This window comes from Athene cunicularia, assembly GCF_003259725.1.
Source record: "Athene cunicularia isolate RWA chromosome 8 unlocalized genomic scaffold, athCun1 chr8_part1, whole genome shotgun sequence".
NCBI classification, from domain to species: Eukaryota; Metazoa; Chordata; class Aves; order Strigiformes; family Strigidae; genus Athene; species Athene cunicularia.
Window position 1 is genome coordinate 6921576 of NW_020799109.1, and position 22157 is coordinate 6943732.

Below are 22157 nucleotides of genomic sequence, written 5' to 3' on the forward strand. Positions count from 1 at the left end.
GCAACAGCCACATTAGTTTGCCTCAAAACATGACACCTGCTCTAGGCAACCCTCGGAAATGCCGTGTGACCCCCCTCCATTCAGCCATCACCTCTGCTGGCACTGGAAGCAGCACTCCAGCGCTGACAGTTTTTGAGAAGTCAGTGCCTGCCTGACAGCAGCAAAAGACAGAATTTCACAGAATCATCTAGGTTGGAAAAGGACCTTGAAGATCATCTTGTCCAAAAATCTGAAATGGAAGAGGCTAAATTGCTGCCGAAATGACTTAGCAATGGTACACTTCCCCAACAGACTCCTTGCCTGAATCCACACGTACCTCTGCCTTACACTAAACCACCAATTTAGACACAGAAAATGTTATGATGCCCTACATACACTGACTTACAGTGAGATGGCTGCCTGTCAGCCCTGGGTCTGACCGCTCTCCCACGGACTGCACTCTCATACAGCTCCAAGCTCTCAAGCCAGCAGAGTGGAAGGAGTTCCTGCTCCTCAGTGGAGCTGCGCTAACTGCACGCACGGCTTTCCTGCATACCTCGCTCACAAACTGGCAGGAGCACACTTAAAACACGACTGTCTGCACTGTCACATCCGTGGTGAGGTTAGACTACAAAGTTCTGTAGCTCAGCTAACAGGCAGTAACGGCTTTCAATCCAGTGTACACGGCAAAAGAAGAACAAACCAAATCAAAGAGGTACCAGCTCAACCATCTCGACTTGTCATGTTCTCATCTGCCCACACACAAGTACAAAAACAAGGCACATTCATAATCTTGCATAATGCAGAGCTATTTGGGAACAGAGTAAGTTTAGCAGGGCTTCCTCTCCTGGTCGGTGGATTACACATTCCATGTTTCTTAGGCTCACAATTTCCTCACTCCTCAACCCAAATCAGTACAATGAGCCCAGGCTCACAAGCCAGGTATTTCATACCTTACCCTCATTTTCTTGTGTCCCTGTTCTACAGCATCTGGACAAGTTCCTCCTCATTAAAGCAAAGAGGGTGGTGGTTTTTTGCTAAAAAGTAGGATAAAGCTGAAGCAGCAGCATGATTCAAATGCCCAGGGCATAACAGCAAAGCCCTGATAACAAGAGAGCTGAGCCGTGTTAAGAGGGAAGCAATCAGTTCAGTTCTTACCTTCTACTATACTGGATTTGGCAAGGTAGCCTGAAGAGGATTTTAAAGCTCCACTGAACACAAAGAAGCTGGCACCAGTCACTGCAACAACAATGAGGAATGATTTAGGGAGGCTTCATCAAAACAAGAATATACAAGAATCAGGTATCACAGCTTTATCACCCGGAGAGGTAATTAAGCTAAATCAGGACGAATGCTGCTTAGAATTAGGGTGACATTTATGCACATCACAGGCTTGCATATGGAAGGGCAAATCACCCAGTTATTTTCTAAACTGGACACCAGTTTTTGTCAACCTTAATGAATGCTTATATTTCATCACTCTCCCTCTCCCCACATACACCTCTAAGTTTCAGGACTACTAATTTAGGGTAACCAAGTACATAATTAACTTCTAAATGTTCCCACACAGCTGGCATAGACTGTGAGCGAGCTGTTTATGGATCACACTGTAACACCAACCCACAGGCAAGGCCACAGCTCAAAGCCACTTGATTTAAAGTAAAATTCTCTTACATTACCACTAAGCATCATGAAATTCCTGCTTGGACATCCCTCTTCTTGTCTCATATGTAAAATGAACAGAAGCCAGGTAAGACCATCAGCCCTGAGTGACATCCCATGCCAGTATACTCACTGGAGTGACTGGGGATACTTGGAAAACATAAACGTTGGCCTCTCTCTTGCTTGATCTCATTTGGAGACAGTATAAATGTCTTTGCCCGAAACTGTCCCCAAAACCTCAACATTTAAGTTCTCAGCACACAGCTGCTGCAGCCTTTCAGCCTGCTCTCACAAAAACAAAGCCTGGAAATTAGATGGTCTCATCGAGGTGAACACAAGGAGTTTCTTGAAGATGTGTTAGTAAAATGCTGCTGTTGTTGGTTATTCCTATTTACCTTTCTCTGATGCTAAACCTAATCTTCCTCCTTTCACACAGTATAGGTCAAGCACAGGCAACCACAACCTCACCTGCAGTCTCCAACAAAGCCAAAGACTGCTCTCATTATTAATGCAGAGCTGTTGCCTGAGCTGGTTACAGCACTGCGACCTCTGAAGCGCCGCAGCACTGCCTGAGCAGTGTTGTGCAAGCAGTATTACCCTATTTACAAGGCAGCAAGCTGTTATGTGCTTTATTTTATGACTGTGTGATCTATGAAGTTGCTAAAACACCTCTCAGACAAATTCTGAACAGCACATTGACCTAAAGAAGCATGATGTGGACTGCACACAGGAGGCAAACTGCACAGCGTGCTGCTCCCTGACATCTGAGATCATGGATTCTGCAAGGGGAATAAAACACCAAGGGGGCAAAGGGCAGATAGAGCAACGTGTTACTATTCCTTGTGTGGCATGTCTAACTCACAAAGCTGCCCATTCAGTAGTGCCAGCAGCCAGAATTATTTTCTCTGAATATCTAACAGAAACTCAGCAAAATGCAGACAAACTCAGTCCTGACCGATTCACAAAGCCACATGGTGGAATGGTAACACAAGCAGCAAAGAAGTCACAGGGCTCGCCGGGAGGGAACGGCCTCCTCGGGAACCCCCGTTCTCACCCTTCCGTGGCTGATTGTGGATGCTGATGGCCTGCGTCTGGTAATTCCCGTCATCATTCTGAACACACACCAGATGTGAGTCTGCCTTCTCATTGAAGCACGCTCCCCCTGCTAGAACATGCTCGTTGGATTTGTTCATGGCTTTCATCATCTGCAAACAAAAAGGTTCACCACTTCTCACCGTTCGTCAAGCACCACCATAAATAGGGGATTCTTGGAACAGTTTAATTGGAAAGAGCAAGCTTCTCAACAGTGATCATATTCTCATGTCAGATTTTAGGACTCAGAGCCATAAACTGCTTTTGAAAAGAGGGTTCAGATCAGGTCTAGGTGCTTTAAAGTGCCACCTTTTATGTAATTAGGAGAAATGGTGTAACGGATAGCTGAGCTATACAGGTTGGAAAAGCTATTATTTCCAGATGTTTTAAAAAAATCAACTCACAGGAAAAAACATTAGAAAAATATTGGTAGGAAATATCTGACGTTTACCAATTACAGTTGCTTATGACATAAATCATGAATGCTGCCTCCATAGTTCAGTGCTAGACTGGCACTCAGACCTTGCAGCATTTAATCCCGGTTCTATCATGACCCAACACCAAAGTTTTATTGTGTCTGTGCTTCACCTGCATGAACTGGTGAAATTGGGATCAATGTTCTAAATTTGAAGACTTTTTTAAAAGATCTGAATCACAGACATCCAGAAATAATTTTAATTCTCTGTGAAGGAGGCCTCCAAAATGCATCCAAAAACATTTGTGATATATCTGCACTTCAGTTTTGCTGTTTATCATCTAACATACACCTAGATACATGTCTTGACAAAACATTCTTGTAAATTATATCACTTTCTTTCCTTTTCTCCTCTCTCCCTCTTCATGGAAGCTCAGACTATGAGATTTTTGATCCAAAAGAAAACTGAAGGAGTCATCTATCTCTGGAATTTCTTTCAAAACCAAAAATTATATGTTTGCTTGAAAGAAAAAAAGGCAAATTAAATTACACACACACTCCCCAGTGAAAACCCTGATGAGAAGGAAAATGCTGAATTATTTGACATCTCTTAACAGCACTCATACTCCCATCCTCTGCTTCCTGTAGCTGATAAGCATGCACGCTACACACAACACATTTGTCTCTCTCAGTCTAACGTAAAACCTTAATTATAGCATCAGGAACATTAGCTGATGCTCACTAATGACAAATGTGCACAGGTGTAATGTTTGGGGAGGAAACTTAATTAAGATTTTGCATCAGACAGCAGTGTATTTCATTATCTAGTTTATCATGCCATGCTCCAGAAACAAGATTTTAGCTCAACAACAGCCATCTTTATGGAGCCCAGTAGTTGCCTTTAGCATAACAAGAAACAACTAGACATGGCAACTGTGCTTTGTAACAAGGCAACTGATTAAAAAAAATGTCACCTTTGCTGAGGGACTAAACAAGCAACTAAGTATCACTGTAAGTTGTAGAAAATGTAAATAATTTTTGAAATAAAAGTATGTATTTAACAGCAAAACTACATGTTAATGTTTAATTTGTTAATTGCCATGTGAATTCTCCACATTTAATCCGTGCATGAGATTTAAAATTAGTTTTTCCACTTTCTAGACAGTTTGAGTGACGCTCTTTTCTAATTAAATACTGCTTTACATGGGGAAAAAAGTAAAGGTCTTGTGGTTTAATTCAAACTCAGAGGAAAAATTGTCTAGTAATTCAACCTTTCAACTGGATTGTAAACAATAATGTTAAATACATAACACTTCCTTCATTTAAAAAGTTGAACTTTTGCCTCACACTGGAAAGAGAACCCAAGCATGATGCAGACATTTTGCTAAGCTGCACAAGACAGGAATTTCCTCACAGTCCAGCTTAGTGCCGTGTCCGACACAAAGCCGAAGCCAACACACCTGCCAACACCAGGCCCAGCTAACACTTACTAAACTGCATCTTATGTGCCAATCCGTATTCAATTCGTGCAAACTTCACTGACCTTTTCCATTTTCTTACAACTTCATTAAGAATTAACACACCTTTTAACAGACCCTTTCTCTTCTTGCTTCATCAGTTTCATCTTTTTCAACCCTCACATAAGAACGCTTTTTCCTTTTTTTCAATTTATTTCTTTATTCTCGCTGTTGTTTTAATCAAATGCTTCTTGCAAGGAAATTCTCTCTTGAGATAAAGCTGTATTCTGCTCTGATATTACAAGAACTTTTACAAATACCATCTTCCCCAGGAGCTTTGCTCTCACCATAGCTGCTGCTTGGTTTCAAAATACCAAGTTACCCCTCCTCTTCAGACAGAACATGAAATCAATCGCCTTCTCCCCTGCTCTTTCATTATTTTCAAATACATTCTCATCCAGCTTTCTCAACAGCATTAAATCCTAAAGACACTGACTTTCTCATGCCAGAAATCAAGTATAAAATTTAAATGTTGAGAGAAATTTTACATAAACAGAAATCCAACAAATACTAATAAAGGTTTTGAGTATGCACACCCAACACAGACGAGAAGAACTAATGCACTTTTTCCTCCTAGTTTACCTCAGGTGTAAATTTTGTCAACTTACTTGCTCAAATGAAGCCAGTATTACATTTTCTATGTAAACAGTTATAAAACCTGAAGAAAAAGACCTTAAGAGTTTAATTAATACTGAATTTAATTGCATTCTTCTCGTGGAGCCCCCCTCACTCCCTTCCAAAAGATGTGTTCATCATGCATTTATCATTTGCTTTTGAGGCAGTTTTCCCTACTGGTAGTTAATAAAATAAAATTCCTTTAGATTCCAGATCCTTCAACCACAAAGAAACTGTACACAAATGTATTTCTTATAAGCATTACCTCATTGTATCTGTTGCTAGGAATTTTAATGCTGGTTTTTCTGACTTCCATATCAACCACTAAACCTTGGACCACAGGCAGTGTGTACTGGTAATTTCTGAAGTCCTGGTAATTAAAACAAGTTTTTAAAAGTTAGACATGATCATCAGCATTAAGACTGTAGGTTTCATGACTATCCTAGTGACTACTAGTTAGCCCATTAAAATAATTGTAATCAGTGACTGAAAGGCAGGAAGGGATGGAGACATCACAGCTTGTAACCTATGTAATCAAAATAAAATACACAAGTGAAGAAACATCATCATGACTGTTAGTCAATTCACCGATTTTCTTAGATTAAAATTAATATTCTCCAGCCTTGAATGTCATCACTGTATGTAAGAAAATCTGCTCTCTGTGTTCTGTTACATTACTGGATAGAGTTATTAGTTTTTCTAGCAGTGAGATTAAGTCATGCATTGAAGAGAAATTTCTATATTGAAAATATTACCAAAGTAGGAAGAGCTAATAACTTCGCTTCAGTTGAAGGACTGTATAATCAGAGAGCTGTGACTGCACACTGTGATGACCCAGCACTTCTGAGGAAGGAATCCGAGCATCTAATGCACCTGGTTCAAGACCCAAACATTCTCAAGTGGCCAGGTTTTGGGTGTTGGTTTGGGTACCCTGTTACAATTCACTGTGTGGTTGAAAGCTAACATCCAGTATCAGTAACAGGAGGTAAATTCACTCAAAAGCTCACTATTTCCTCTTGTCATCTTCTAAGTCTGCCAGCTACTACTCTGTGCAACAGGAGTACAGTTCTCCCCACATTGATCTATTCACACCGACAGAACATGCAAACTCAGCCCCAGCACTTACTGCAAGAAGGTTCATAATCGTGTGTCCAGTCTCTCCAAACAAAGGCTTACGGAATCTGACACTAAAAAGTGGGCATGGATAAACTAGGACAAAATAAAACAGAAAAGGTCAGACTGAAATTTACATACTGAGGTTCCGCAAAACCAGACTCAAATACAATCTGCTCAGTTGAATATGGTAAGCAGCAGCAAAAAGAGAGACTGGAAAGAAGACAAGAGTTTAAAAAGCAAAAGGGAAGAAGGTTTTAACATCATAATGCATCTTACATGCGTCATGGCTCCTTGCCCACCATGCTAGAAACAGTAAGAGGAATTAACGTGGAATTTACAAGTGCCACAGTGCAAGACTGAACCTAGCAATCCAGACTCTGACTGCAAAGATGACCTTTCTAAATGCTTTTCTCAGGCTACTTCTTGGAAATGGCTTCTTCCTTTTTTATGACCACACTGCTGCTCACCACTATAGCATCATAAACCTTTAGCTTCTGTGGGTGACATTCAAGGGAAAACACAGATTATTTCATTTTCTCTTTTCATGTTTTCATAAGAACAGGGCAAATTCTCTACAGGAGCATGTCAAAAACAATTAAAAGGACATTTATGGTATGTCAGCAATGCAAAGTATCTGCATTCCTTGGCTGACTTAGCTGTACTTGTAAAACATCTATGATGCAATTGAAAGTGTAGTGTATGGATCTGGCTGCATTACATTATGTTGCAGCAGAAGCCATAGCAGTGCTTGAAACATGACTCATGCAGTAATATGTAATGCCAAGGTTTTCTAAATGCATGTTTGAAGGAAGGTTCCTAAACTATCTTCTGGCAAACACTCAGCCTGATTTCCCAAAATGCCACACATCTTCAAAGTTCCCAATGTAGTCAGAAGGGGCTGCAAAATGCTTGGCAGGTTTGAATAACATCATCGGGATTTCCTGATAGAAATAAGCTCCAGCTTCTGCACACTGATGCAGTATCTGGAAAGCATGACAGCTCCTACACACACACACACACACACACACACACACCACACAGCTGACCAACTCACGCAGCGTCCTCAGGCACCGAGAAGTGCTGAATTTTCCCATGTCTGCCACCCTGGCTGCACACAGCAGCTCAGCTACGCCCCAGATGCACTGAATTCCCCGAGCCTGAGCTGTATGGTTGCTCTGCAGATGCTCAGCGGACATTTTCTGGACATCCAGCAACCCAGAGTGATGCCTGCATCTGATCTGCTGCACGTCCAGCAGAATGGGACAAATGGCTGAAATCTGACAATTCTACCAGAAAAGAGGACGTATCCAAGGAAAGCTGGGACACAAACGCAGCCCCTTTCGAGAGGGGACTGAGGAAGTGACCCGCAGTCACAACTGTCACAGCACAAGTGAATATGCCTAAATCCAAACCACAGCTGTAGAAATGATTCAAACCCCAGCTTCCCAACAGACTCACAGCAGGTATTTCTGTTTGTGAATATCAAAACATTCGTTTCTGTGCTCAAAACCAGATGTCACATCCAAAATACAAGCATCTTTGTTTTTCTAAATATTGATGGGAATAAATACACTACTTAAAAAAACTCATGGACACACACAAAAACATACACATCTTTAACACTAATGTTTCTCTGGACAAGTTTAACATTAGTCCTCATCCTCAGCAAGCAAATTTTGAAGATTTTCTTTTTCCTCTCCAGTAATGCAGGTATTTTATGAAAAATTCCCAGTGTTCCCTAAACATTTAAGGAAAATCAGTTAAATTTACAAATTCCTATAAAGCACATTCCAGAATTTACTTTGTTAAAAGTTTTAAAAAACATAACACCAGACCATTTTAATAGTAATTCAGATTTACCAATTTGCCAATTAGAATAGCAGATGAGCAAGACAGCAGATTTTTGGCCCATCATCATGGACAGACTTCCAATAATAATCTCTTTGCTTCAGCAATGGCAAGTGTCTTTTTCAAAATATTTTATCCTAACTTTATGCTAATTGCATGCTAACTGCTAAGATTTTGTTCAGCTGAAACACTCTCTCCAGCTTATTTGTTACTAGTTGCCACAGAATTTTTGTGACAAATTGGCACATCAGTTGCCCCTGCACACATATTGTTATTCTCTGGAAAAATAAGTATGGTTTTAAAAAACTAAAAGCAAATGCTCTTTCATTTCAGCATGGAAAAGAGCTTCACATCTCAAAGGCTCTCCCTTGTCCTAACTACACCAGCTAAATCAGGCTTGTTCCGCACGTAACTATTTTGGGTCACTAAGTGAACTACAAACAGCTGCTCAGAACTGATTTGTCTCCACAAAAATCTCCCTGATAACTAGTACAGTTGTAAAAAGGCTGTAGATCGTATCACAACCTCAGTACTGCTGTGCTGTTAGCTGGATGCAATGTGGGTATAAAACATAATTTTTACTTGCCTATTTAAGCTTGTGTGGCTTTGACAGGTAACAATTTAGGGCTGTGTGTGTGTGTGCTCTAGATCAGAATATATTCTCCTGCAGAAATAACTGCAGCTAAAAGAATGAATGTTACTTACGTCTGTATTCAGCTCCAAGTCTCAACATCAGCCGAATGGGGAACACTTTAGCCCAGGGAGTCTCCCATTTTTGAATGAGGATACCAAACAAGTACGGTGGGGTTGGGAGCACCAGGTCTTGCAGGGACTGATATGTAGCCGCAACATACAAGAACCCTCCATGTTCTTTGCTTCCAAGGAAGCTCTGGCTGAAAAAGGAGTGTCCCAGTTTGCCAACAACGTTACCTATGAAGAAAAATGCTCGTTACTTCAGTAGATTGAAAGCTTTATGAAGAATTTAAAGAGTTTTTCAGAAGGGAAAAAAAAAAATCGTATTAAACTCACTTTGTTTCCTGAAGTGCTAATGTCTATTAATCACAAAAGAAACAATGATTTGTTGCACACGGGGGCTCAGGTTACCACCTGTGCACAAGTGTGTAATCTGTTAAGGAGTAACTGCTGTAGACCAGAGCCATCAAAGCCATGGGTATCTCCAGTTTGATCCACCTTTGGTGATACATGTAATCAGTGACTATCCCTGGTAGGAAGTCAGTTCTGTAGAAACACACACACACATCTTCATTTCTGCCTGACTTCCATTTGCCTGCCTGCCTGAGCCATGCCTGCAAGGGTTACCAGGACAGCAAGTGCAACCACAGATGTGCCAACTCTTGTGGGGAGCAGGGAGGGAGGTTAGCCTCAATCATTTCTGTGGTCTGCCTTTTTCATGGACATCTGCCTGTTTGAAGTAGTAGAGGCAGTGTAATGGAAGGGATGATGCATCCTGGGGATAGCCAAGGAAGAGAAAGGGTAGCTCCGGCCAGTGCTGCTGCTACCTGCAACCTCCCCCTAGTACTACAAAAGCACCCAAAGAAAGCCTGGTTTTAGTGTCTTCCAGATACTTGAAAGGTTTCCACTGCAGAAGCTGCTGTTGACAGAACTTTTAGATCCAATTGTGATTAAAGGAGAGAGATGCACCTGGTCAAACAATTAAGGGCAACTGGTTGTCCTTTCATTTAGGCAAACCACCGGGGTGCCTGCTCAGACACATATTGAAGATCTCGGTCATTTTAAGAATTACACAAAAGAGTGTTTATTTAATTAGTATACTTAATGTAAAACGCAACTCCGAGACACACAGGGGAGAAGTATCACTAATTTTTACTCACATTTTTACTCTTTGATGCTCTTCATTTCCAAAAATGTTTACATTGGAATGGCTGAATGCATCTGAATGTTGATTAGATTATTATAGCATCTAATGCAGCATTTAACACTGAAGTAAAGAACCATGGTGTGATTCCTTTTATCAAATGACAACAGCATGCAAATAATGTACAGAACAGCGGACCACAATTCTCCATAGGAAGATGTGAATATTAATAGTGCTGATTTGCTCTCAAAGAAAAACACAAGTAATTTCAGAGACCATGGTGTGGTTGATCATGCCACTCATGAGGAATTGCATGGGTTTGAGATACTCATGCAGACCTCCTGGGCTGCCGCAGTAATCCCAGGCCTTCCCACCTGCAGAGAGACTGCTAAGTAGGAGCTTCTGCTCTTCTCCACCACCTCATAATGGAGTGTTTTTATTTGAACTCAAGGCAGCGATGTGCATGTTGGAGACATGCACATCAACTGGACAGTAACTGGAGGGTTTCTCCCTTTTACACACACGAGACACATACAGACACACAAACATTAGGGTTTAAGTAAGTAAAAACATGAGTCATGGAAGTGCAACTTTGATATTCTCAGCCACACAAGTATGATCTTCAAGTAAAGCCTTTTCTATTTTTATACTGCAAAAGAGCCTAAAACTCATACACGAGCATTTACAGATGCAAGAAAATAAATACAGTAGGTACAGTTTTGGCCAGCAAAGGAAAGGTTAACCAACAAGTCCTTTCAAGTCTGTCTTTTACACTGAACCCCTATGAAAGTCCCAAGTCATAGCCACTCTCCAGGAAGCCAGTGCGAGCATGAGAATACTACAGCTATTCCTGCCCTCACTCTGGAGACATGCCCATGCTACATTACATCCCTCCAGATCACTGTGGCACAATCACCCCCAAGTATTGCTTCCTTCACATGACCTTGGGACCTCCAGTTTTAAATATGGTTACTGGCGGGTCTGTAAACAAAAGGGTCCTTTTATACTCCAACTAAGTTCAGGAGTTTCCTTGCTATTCAAATTTGTGGGCACCTTAGTGGAATTTTTTTTTTTTTTTCCTGTACCCACAAGGTGCTGCACAAACTTAAGTTCTCAAGTTCTCTGTTAAAAGGTGACAGGCTTTGGCAGCCCAGGCGCCCCATGGCAGGGTGCAGCTCATTCGCAGCTTGCCACTATCCTGCCAAGCTGATTTGTAATTTTACAGACACACATAAGCCAGAACTGACACCATCAACCCAGATCAAATTCCAGAACCCTTATAGTGGCTACAATTTCTGTAATGCCCAGCTGAGCATACTTGATGAAAACTAGCTACTCGTCAAACTGAAGGACTAATATGATTAATAGAGCCACATCAAATGTTGTCAACTGCTCAAAATCATTGATCCCGCCCACGTGCAAAAGCATTTCTCTGTCAGCCTGTGCTGTGACACTACTGCCTGCTCAGTGAAGACACGGCTAATGCACAAACTCGGGCATCTTGCTAGTGAGCTCAAACCAATGTAGCAATTGGTGTTTAAGATGATGATTTTCTCTTATCTAAAATAGCTGCTGGAACCCTTCTATCTCAACTCCACTCATTTGCTTTTGCAGTTCCCACCTACCCTCACTAATCTCCTCTTCTTCATTTATACTTCCTTTTTCCCTTCCCATCTGTTCTTACCCAAATAGAAACTACAGGCCTGATATTAAAATTACTTGGTGAGCTTCTTGGTTCCAACATGACCATAATAATTCTTTCTAACCTTAAAATGTATGAAGCTCATGAACTGCTAAACTGAATCGAATTCTGCACCCTTTTCTGAAGTATTTTCTGTGTGAAAGAGGATAGGCAAAGTGAAGCTGTACAACACCGTACAGTTCTGAGACGTGTGGTACTGCCCACTGGGATGACAAAGCAATCCACTTGTGACTGATGCCAAGTGCTGCAGCAGAAGGGGACGACTACTTATTTTTTCCGTTTCAGGAGATGGAGCTTCAAGGCTCACACACTTGGGATGCCTTAACCGGAATTTTTTCAGCCAACAGAAACACGAAAAAAAATCCTCAGAGTGGAATCTGCAACTCAGCTGTTTAGCACTTTGCTACCAGGAGCCACAGCGTTATAAATTACTCCTTTTGACACAAGAAGCTCGCACAGTGCAAGCTCCACTAGGTTACCCCTATTAAGAGGACAAACTGTTGGGATTAGGTAGCTGTGCTACAATTCGTTAATTGTAAGAGCATGCAAGAGCCTGCTATGTGGAGAGCATGGGAAGAATCAAGCAAGTGTCTTCCTAGCCACCTCTCTAGTGCCCTTCTCAACCAGCAAACCCGAATCAAAAAGCCTCTTTGGGCTTGCCCCACAAACATTTCTGCACTGACCAGGACTGTCAGCCTTTCCTGTCGCATCTTTCTAAGTCAAGACCCTACTGATAAGTTGCTGTTACCAACTTGACACGGTCAAATTCAACCCACTGCACTGTTAACACATTTTAAGCATAGAACTGTGTTTTAAAAGCTTGTAGAGAAAGCATAGCTGTCGGAAAAACCTTCCAAAAACCTATCCTTCTCAAAAGCATGGAATTTAATTTACAAAATATCACAACTTCCTTTCTAAAGAGGTAATCTCAGAATGAACAGAGAGGTGCCTTTCCTTGTACTAAGTTCCAGCACCTGACATCAGACAATTGACATTATTTAGGAAATGCCGTAAGTGTGCATGATGCATCTAAAGCAGCTCTGCAGGAGGTCAATACTTACTCTCTTCTCAATTATGCTGGGTTACCCTTGACTTTAAACCCTAAGCAGCTCTATAAAGCCCTTTAAAAAACCATGCTTTTATGCACTTATGTGACTTTCTCTTCAGTCATGATCCAGGCTGGTTTGAATTCTTCACTTAGGTATCTTCCTCTGATGAACGATATACTTTGTGTATCAGTTTGGCAATTCCTTCTGGACTCAAAGCAGTTTATACGAGAAATGGTAAAGAACAAAAGATTCCTGCATTTGTTTATTGTCCTCAGTACGTGGTGAAGTCAGTTAGGTGCTTTCATCAGAAACAGTGAAGTTACAATTCCTAATATATGCTTCATATCTTTTGGTTAATCTTGGATCAAAAAACTGGTATTAATTAGTATCCAGTCTCAGGGAAGGCAGACATATGTGGCTTGGGGAAGTTAGCTGCATCTGTCTGGCCTCATTCCACTGTCATCACTAAGAACCAAGAACTGCCAAGTACCAAACACCACACCAGAATCCCGAAAACCCAAGCATCCCGCTTCTGTAGCAAGAGATGCAAAGCAATATTCACCTGGGAACAAACTTGCCAGATGGATTTTCTTCAAGAGCAAATGAGCACATACTCTTTGGAAAAGCAATACAAACCCAGTCACCGCTCCACCAAGAGCCACAGAGAGACACAGAAAATTCAAGACCGTGAATGCAACTTGATGGCACATCTGTAGCAATGCCAATGTTGAGAAAAACTTACAAAATTCCACATTCAAAGTTCTGACCATACTCAGCATCTTTTTATTGAAACACATCAGCAAGTAATTTGGAAAGAACTTTTTCATATTGGCAAGGGACGTAATACTTCACTTACTATCACTGTGAGTAGCAGCTACCAGCATCCAAAACTTCCTCAGACTAGTCCATGGCAGTCTTCCAAACAATCACTCTCACACCTTATACGATGTTTGATTTTGTATCCATCTTTCCACTTTACAGTTGCAGGCATGTATTATTCACTCAGTTAACTCTTCAGAACATCTACATGAGCTTCTTTACAGATCTACTCCATATTAGCTACCACCTCATTTAATTAAAACCAGGCTGGGTAAAAAATACACAGAACTGTGGGTGGGACAGATCCACCCTCACCCAGAGTATCCCCAAAACCAGGGCAATCACAAGGCCATTTCAAGTAGTTGCCAGATTTGCATTTTCACTACAAAAGTAACAGTAGCATTTATTGTATTCCACCACAGAGTTGATGCACTAGGGCATATCTGGCAGCTCTATATTAACACATCCAACTGCTTCAAAGTACCCATTCAGACAGACAGAAGTTCTCATTTCTCCATTCACCAGACCTCCTGCCAAGCTTATAGCCAACAGACAAGGATAATCATGGGATTACTATTACAACAGTACAACTACTAAAACCACAACAGAAATCATTAGCTTTCAATTTCAAAACAAGTAAAGCAACACAGCAGGGAGCTTGATGGCAGAGGGGCCGGAGGAAAAATAAAGTGATGGAAACCGAACAGTAATTAATACTTGCCTTAATTAACAACTTTACAATTTATTATAACTCACATGCATACAACTTATAGTGAAAAATGCCATTTTTCCTTCTAAATCCCTCCACTGTTTTACGATTATAAAGCCCTAACACCAGACCATAGCTTGAGGTTGAGGACTTCCCGTAACAAAACTAACGAAGGTTCAAGGCGGTGCTGCACCAGACTGACACCTTATCCATGCTGAAACAGGAGAGGAATCTGAAGGACAAACTGCAAAGAGCTGAAGCATACAGACTAAACACTCCTGCCTGCAGGTCTGAGGCCTGGGCTCCGCTGCAACTCCTCGCACATGCTAGAACCATACTCTGCAAAGGCTGACAGCAGCACCTAGCACAGGGGACTCAGCCTCAAGAAACAAATTATCCTCTGAGGAAAGCAGAAACATCTGGGAAGAGGCACCAGTACATACAAGTTTGTGCTTCTAGGCTTCAAATGAGCAAGAAGGGCTAGTAAATAAACGTGACTCATGAAAAGCCAAGTTGCTGTAGATAGGGGCTTTAATTAAGTAAACAAAAGGGGAATGCTGTATTTTTCAGCTGAACACAAAACCAAGAAACCCAAAATCACTCCAAAACAAAATCAACATGACTAAAAGTAATTCTTGTATCTGTTCCAATAAAAATTACTGTGTTTCTTTATGATTGTTTTTAAGAAAGCATTTACTAAAGGAGATAAATAACAAACTTCCACAGAATTTATTTTGGTTTCTTGATGGCAAAATAAATTTAAGCCAATATATTATATAATGAAAAATGAAACTGGGAGGCAGGGCTTTAAATTGTCTTTAACTTCTAATGGGAATTCTCATTTACTCTAAATGTCTATCATCTAATTGCCAGGAGATGTGCAGTACCTCTGAAATGAACAACTCTGGAAGCGTGGCTCCATCTACAACAGCATGCAAACTGCTAACCACTTCCAAGGGATTACAACCACCAAACTGAAACCCCTACAGCATCATATCCTGTCTCTCTGGCTGAATAACGTTTAAAACGGACACAGTTGCACATATGCTAATATATACTTCTCCCTCTCAAACATGCATGACTTGGAAAGAAAAAAGGATGGTTATTGAGAGAGAGCATTACAAAATGCTATGGGAATTCACCAAGGTGCTATGTTCTACAAAAAATTCCGTGTGGTTTGGTATTGTATAGCAACTCAATGTGTCTGTCTACTTCTATTACATGTCTGAAATACAAGACAGAGCAAATCTTACCAAAAGAACATTACACAATGGAATTCTTAAACAGTCAAATTTAGTTTCTGATTAAGAATTGTACAGTAGTAAGCAGCTCTTTGCACCAGTGCAACTGGAGGATATCAAATTACTACCACTAGAGCACTACAAAAAGAATTCCAGATACATTATGTAGGAGTTATAAATTATGTATTTCTTAGTGTAATTATACAAACTTCACTGCAATATACACACCAAGCTGGATTTATATCTGTAACATACACATATATATACACACATTTTTCATATCTATCTCCCCCTGAATAACATCATAATTAGAAAATAAAGCATTGCAAATGAAGTGAGGATTGGAAAGGTATTTGTTTCCAGTGTACTTGAGATCCACTGTGACATGTGATAATAGTACATTCTGAACCTGGCAACCTTTCTGGACAAGCTGACCTTTGTTGTATCAAGACATTTTAGGAAACAAAGATCTTTTTCATTATTTTATTAAAATGTTGCATTCAGTCACTCCAAAGGCATTGCAAACGATATGCAGAAGCCCTCATAAATCTATTTTCAATATATAAGCTTAATGTGATCCAATTTCAGGTCTGGAAAACTAGCTTTATTTTCTAATCAGTGGAACCAAATACTTGTGTTATTCCTTATGCAATAATTTTTGAATTCTAAGGTCCAACAACAGCTAGAAGTGGAAGCCCATTTTCATAGAAAATGTAAAATGTGTAAAGGTTTACATAATACAACCTTGCAATTGAGATACTCAAATTAAACATTCAGAGATAATTTCTGCAATGCCCTACAATTCATTCCAGGCACACACATATATATATTTTTGTATTACTTTGTAATATAAATAGTATCTCCATAATGTGGCAATAGACACACACACTGTGGGAATCAAATTTCTCAATGACCTAGTTAGGGGATATTTAGCATACTATCCACAAGGATTCTTAACTTTTTCTTTCTGTACCTTTAAAAAAGCTACCCTGACTTCAAGCTGAAAAAATAATTATTAGAAGCAACATCATTAGCGTACCCATGAGCTCTGCTGAATATCCTACTACGCTTACTGCTAGATGAAGTACAGTGCTAATTTCAGCTATGGTAGCCGTATTCAAATTCCTATCCCAACACCTGCAGAAGCAGCCAGAGCAGACATTCAGCAATGGCTGCTGAACACAAAGTTGTCACAGGCAGAGTCCTCCTGCTCCGACACCGTAATAGTCTATGCGTGACCTTTATAGTCCAAACTGCTTTGTTCTGCTGGCACCAGAGGCAGGCTGGAAGATATTTGGAGCAGCTCCCCAGGTTACCAGCACCTCATAAATACTTTTATTTGATGAGATGAATATAACACTGGATACTAATAACCAGTAACAACTCAGCCCCCTATTAGCATTGATACTTATTCTCTTCTTATATCCTTTTATACAAAAATAGCCATTTGCTAAATGACAAAAATGTATTTGACTCAGTACAATCACCTATTCAAACCATTTTCAATAGAGCATTCCCACCTGCTAAGGCATCCCGGTAAAGTTGCACAAAATGGTTAAAGATATCCTTAGGCAAACATTTCTCATCAGGCAAACACTGCAAGAGAATGACTATCTCTGACTGCCCCACTGCATGCATGCCTTTCGTAGTGAAACACCAGCACTTCCTGTTCACATCTGCAGAGAAGAAAACATGTATCAGAACAGAAGATCAGAATTTCATAAAATAGGCCTAAATTTCACTACAGGAAGATAGCTCTTTCAAGAATCTGTTTTACAGCTTGTTTCATGGCAGTATCTGTCACACAGACAAATTATGTTCTAAATCTGTTACTTTGCAAGCAAGCACATCCACAACAAAAGCAGCTCAGTAATTCCCAGTTTACAGCTAAGAAAAAGCCCGAGCATTACAGCTCCCAGTGAGATTTTAGGATTAACACCACAGAGCAGACTTCTAGCAGTTTCTGTATCCAAATTAAAGGACAGGATTTAAATGGGAATGAAGGAACCTGGGAAAAGACCAAGCTGTTGGCTGTGTATATCACGATCCTGACAGCTACAGTGGTATCACTCTCAAGATGGACAGCTGGATGTCACATGTTTTCATGAGACATCACTGTGTTGTTCTGCTTCACATGAATGTTAGTGATGACACATGCTCTAAACTTCACAGTTCATTTGCTGAGACTATTAAGTTATTGAAATAAAATCTTTCAGCTAATATGTATATATATGTGTATACTAATGACATTTTATATACATGTAAAAAATTGTACTGCTATCTAACCAGATGCCAGAAGGTCTATAAACATCATCTTAATAATTTATTGTATGAACTTTTCACAGAACCAAAACATTTTACTGCAAAACTGTCCTCCTCAATTTCTCAAATGTTTGTTTATCCAGCAGAGATCAGCTAAGGCACTAACATGAGAAGCCACCTGTGTGCCTCCGCGCTCCCTCAGCACATGTACATGCACAGTAGAGAAAGGATAGAAGAGGTGCACAGGAGAATGGAATGTGTGTACTAGTAGGGGATCCTATCTGCTCCTTCCAGAATGGGATGATAGAGAAATGAGTTAAGCAACCAAAGGAAGAACAAGTGATAAAATACCTTGCCCTACCAAGCTGGACAGGAGACACTGATCTCCAAACCTGAGACTGGAGGCTCTATCAGTCTAGTTTATATTTTCTACACAAAATTATCTGTATTGATGTCTAAATCATTGAAAAAGAGCCTTTTGTAATTTAACTTAATATGGCTAAGTACAAAGTTTTCAATCCATCACATTTTCAGAGACCATCCTACCAAATAAAAAATGCTGCTGTTCCTACTAAGAATATATATAACATTTCCCCTCTCATATGCCAAGCCTTATTTAATAATAAAAACTTACAATTTACTATTTTTACCATGGACAGCAAATTAGCATTTAAAACAAATACTAGAGGGTCAGGGCCACCATCCTCCAGCTGCTGCATGACAGAGATCTGAGAAGGTCTCTCTTCTACAGCATAGTCTATGAAAGAAACAAGTAAACACATAGTTAAGTAGTTCTTAACTTACTGATACAATACTCTACATGATAATCAGATAACCCCAATTCTGATGCTTTTTGCTTTTTTAACCTTTTAAAAAAACCCCTTATTTCAGTATTGCCAGTTTGCTTGATTGTTTCCTAGGCTGTTTTCAAACTTTAATAGCATTTATGGGCATAACCCCAGTACATCCTTTAGAAACATGCAGCTTGTTTCATAAATCAACTTTTTTTTGGTATCAAGTGGAGGAGAAAATGGAAATCAAATTGAGAAATGGGTCACGGTGTCAACTGAAATCCCAAATGACAAAGAGGTTAACAATTGTTATTTGTATCATGTAAAGCACAAGGGCATTAGTCCTGGACTAAACACCAACACATGGTCTATCCCTATGTCACATGACTTAGACTTTCTGTGCATTAGCTACTGGGAAGATAACAAAGAGGGGAACACTATATAAAACATGTTTTATAAATCACAGAAGGTCTAAATACAGTGTAAAATGGATCCCAACATGAAACTTCAAAGATGTCTGTAGTGTCCCTTTATGATTAGACCCACATGAGCAGCAAATGAAAACTGTTCATGTGATTATAATCTACTCTGCATTTAAGCTTTAACAAAAAATAGTTAAACTGATGAAAACGTATTTTGAAATAAACGTATTACCTTTACAGCTAAATATATTACCTTTCCAATAATACTAAAAATGTATTACCTTTCCAGCTTACCAAAGAAAGGTAATTTCGCTTTCTGATGCAAAAAATGTTTTTGGAATCTTTTTAAATAGAATATCAGAAGTAAAATGCTGCAAAGAAAATCCAGTATGTGACAGTATAAGAAACAACTTAGCATACAAAACATGATTTATGTGAGGTTATCTACATAAAAGCTAAAAAGTATACTGTAGTTTCATTCCTCTTTTGTGGAGGAGACTGAATGATCAGGCACCCATACAAACAGCTAACACAGGATGGAACAGATTTGTTTTGAAACTAAATGCTGCTCACATTTTGGTTTTGACAGTATCCTGCAATAAAAGGTTACTTCCAGCTTAACATCAAAAATACACCGTATGAGTAAAATATTTAAAAGGAACAAAAAAAACAAAGATGAAAAACTAATCTCAGGAATGTATTAAAGGATGTCATGAATCAGACTGTGGAAAGCAACTGTCAGATGAACAAATATATACATTTTTTTAATCTTTTAAAAATTAGTTTTTAATTTTCGGAATCCTCCTCCATTTGGATACTCTAGAAGGGGACATCACCATTATTAAAAGCATCACTGTGGGCCAAGATGTGCAATAGTGCTGTTGAATGCAGTGCTCGGGGATTCCTCTGACAGAGCGGATGTTCTGAGAGAATTTCAGAGAAGGGAATCATGAATATTCATACGGCTAATTAAAACGTATCTCTCTGTGAAACATTCCCCACAGTCCGATTAGTGAAGAAATTAGCACATATTTCTGGACTGAAGTTAATTTTCTTTTTGCTTTGTGTTTTACTTCTTACAGTAATTTCATCACAAGATGGGGTTCTTCCTGGGTGCTAACAAGGATCAATGGTACAAATGAGTGTCACAACATTTAGCCATGAGTACTTACTTTGAATTTCTTCAAATGTTCAGCATATTGCCAGCATCTTATTTTTAAAATAAACACAGTAACTATTAGGCTAATTGCAACTGGTAAGCATAAAAGGTAGCTGCCAAGTTATACCCTCACCTCCTTTTACTCCAGTGGAGATGAGAATGGGAGGAAGACCATCTTCAGGAATTAGATTCATTGCACTGCCAACAGGACTGCCAACCTGAGTTATATTTCCCGAGAATACAGAAGCATTATCAGTCTACAAGAAGCAAACAATAAGAAAGGACAACATTAAAAAAGTAATAATGATAAAAATGTAAGAGCTGGCTGACTAGATTACTAGATGTAGGTGAAGGAGTCTGTATCTGCCAGAGAAGCAGAAGTACCAAGTATTTTGTCTCTTTAACAATAAATGATCATGTGATGACTCCTGTATGTGAACTATTACTAAAAAGCCTGCTTAGACAGCGATTGCATCTCCTTTCTCTAGCACCACACATATCCATTCCTTTACAAAATCTAAATGTAGCTATGCTCAGCTGAACTTCTTGCAAAGTCTCATCGCCATCACACAGGGTATGGTGGACTTAACATTGTTAAATTATATCTGCACTTTCCTGCATACATCATTTTATAAGAAGCGTCAAAGTATTTTTCTGCTTTGTGCTGTGACAATCTTATTGTTTCAAACTCTTCACTCACCATGACTCAGCTTTTTTAAAACATGCATTACACAAATATCCGTCATACACAGGCTGTACAGTTGGAAACCACCTAGCACACAGACTTCAAACATTGCTTAGTGCTCTGCCGCATAATAGTTCGTTTTAATTCAAATTACATGGTTGTTTCAGCACTGCAAACATTAAAATAAGTAAGGACACTTGCTATACAACATACTAAGACAAGCCTCAACTGATTTCCTCGATCAGTCTTACAAAAATCACCATAGAAGCTAATACACTATTCATGACAAAGCAAGCATGGTAATTTGAGCAGTGACTAGCATAACACTTCCTTACTTCTGCTGATAAAGTGTTGTTGGTCACAGGCTTGGATGGATCATGCGACACTGCTAAGGTTCCTGTGGAAGTTGTCCCAGCCACTGTCAATTTTGCTGCATCAGCAACTTCTCCATTGGGTAATATCCCATCAGCAAACCAAACACGCCTTTGTTCTCTAGGTTGAGCCACTAGAGAGAACATAAAAAATAAGATTTAAGATCTCACAGCAACACTGACCAGAGCAAAATGGAAACAATTAATAAAGAGAGATTTGTGGACTGGAAGGGACTTAAGACATCATCTAGTACATTCCCTATGGCAGAAACAGGTATAAACACATCTGCTGAAAATAGCTCACTTGTCCTTAAAAACCTGATGTTCCTACTGAGGGCAGGAATATCACAACTGGCATTAGCTAGAGTATTTGGGATGGATGAAGTGCAGATATTCTTGCTGAATTCTCACTGCAGGTAAACTGAAAGAAAAAGGAAGTACCCTTACCTTCTGCTCCAGGATGCTTTAAAACTCCCACAGGTACCATGACAGTGGGAGGCGGAGAGCTCAGGGCGCCCGAGGCCTGAGCCTGCTGCAAAGGAGGGATAGTAGAACAGTATTCAGCGGGATTGTTAGGGTTAGGACTCTGGCTTGAGGCACTCATCATGTTCTCCCAGGCTTGAGCTAAAGCAAACAAAGAACAAGAAACATGAACACAGAAGAAAGTAACACAGTGTTTTGGACTGTTAGATAAGTTCTCACCTGCAGTAGGTATGGACCCTGCCAAAGACCATCTCTCTTCCTTTTTCTACAAAATAAGTACTAACGCATCCCTACTGCAGACAGTTTGGCATACAGAACACAGGATGGCCCTGCTGTTTGGATACTTAAAGGAAAACATGTTATAACTAGCCCAATCTCTCTTT

General features: G+C 39.9%; 1 protein-coding gene across 3 annotated transcripts in view; it reads right to left on the reverse strand.

The window, feature by feature from the left end:
- The window catches only part of ZFYVE9 (zinc finger FYVE-type containing 9), a 50228-nt gene that overhangs the window by 5473 nt on the left and 22598 nt on the right, over positions 1-22157 (reverse strand). For all 3 annotated transcript variants that reach the window (XM_026853447.1, XM_026853446.1, XM_026853448.1), the window contains 10 exons: positions 21739-21915; positions 21256-21425; positions 20369-20492; positions 18498-18620; positions 17122-17277; positions 8950-9174; positions 6407-6489; positions 5546-5650; positions 2696-2846; positions 1138-1218 (listed from right to left, as the gene is read on the reverse strand). In XM_026853447.1, coding sequence (XP_026709248.1) covers positions 1138-1218; positions 2696-2846; positions 5546-5650; positions 6407-6489; positions 8950-9174; positions 17122-17277; positions 18498-18620; positions 20369-20492; positions 21256-21425; positions 21739-21915 — 1395 coding nt within the window. The remainder of the gene's footprint in view (positions 1-1137; positions 1219-2695; positions 2847-5545; positions 5651-6406; positions 6490-8949; positions 9175-17121; positions 17278-18497; positions 18621-20368; positions 20493-21255; positions 21426-21738; positions 21916-22157) is intronic.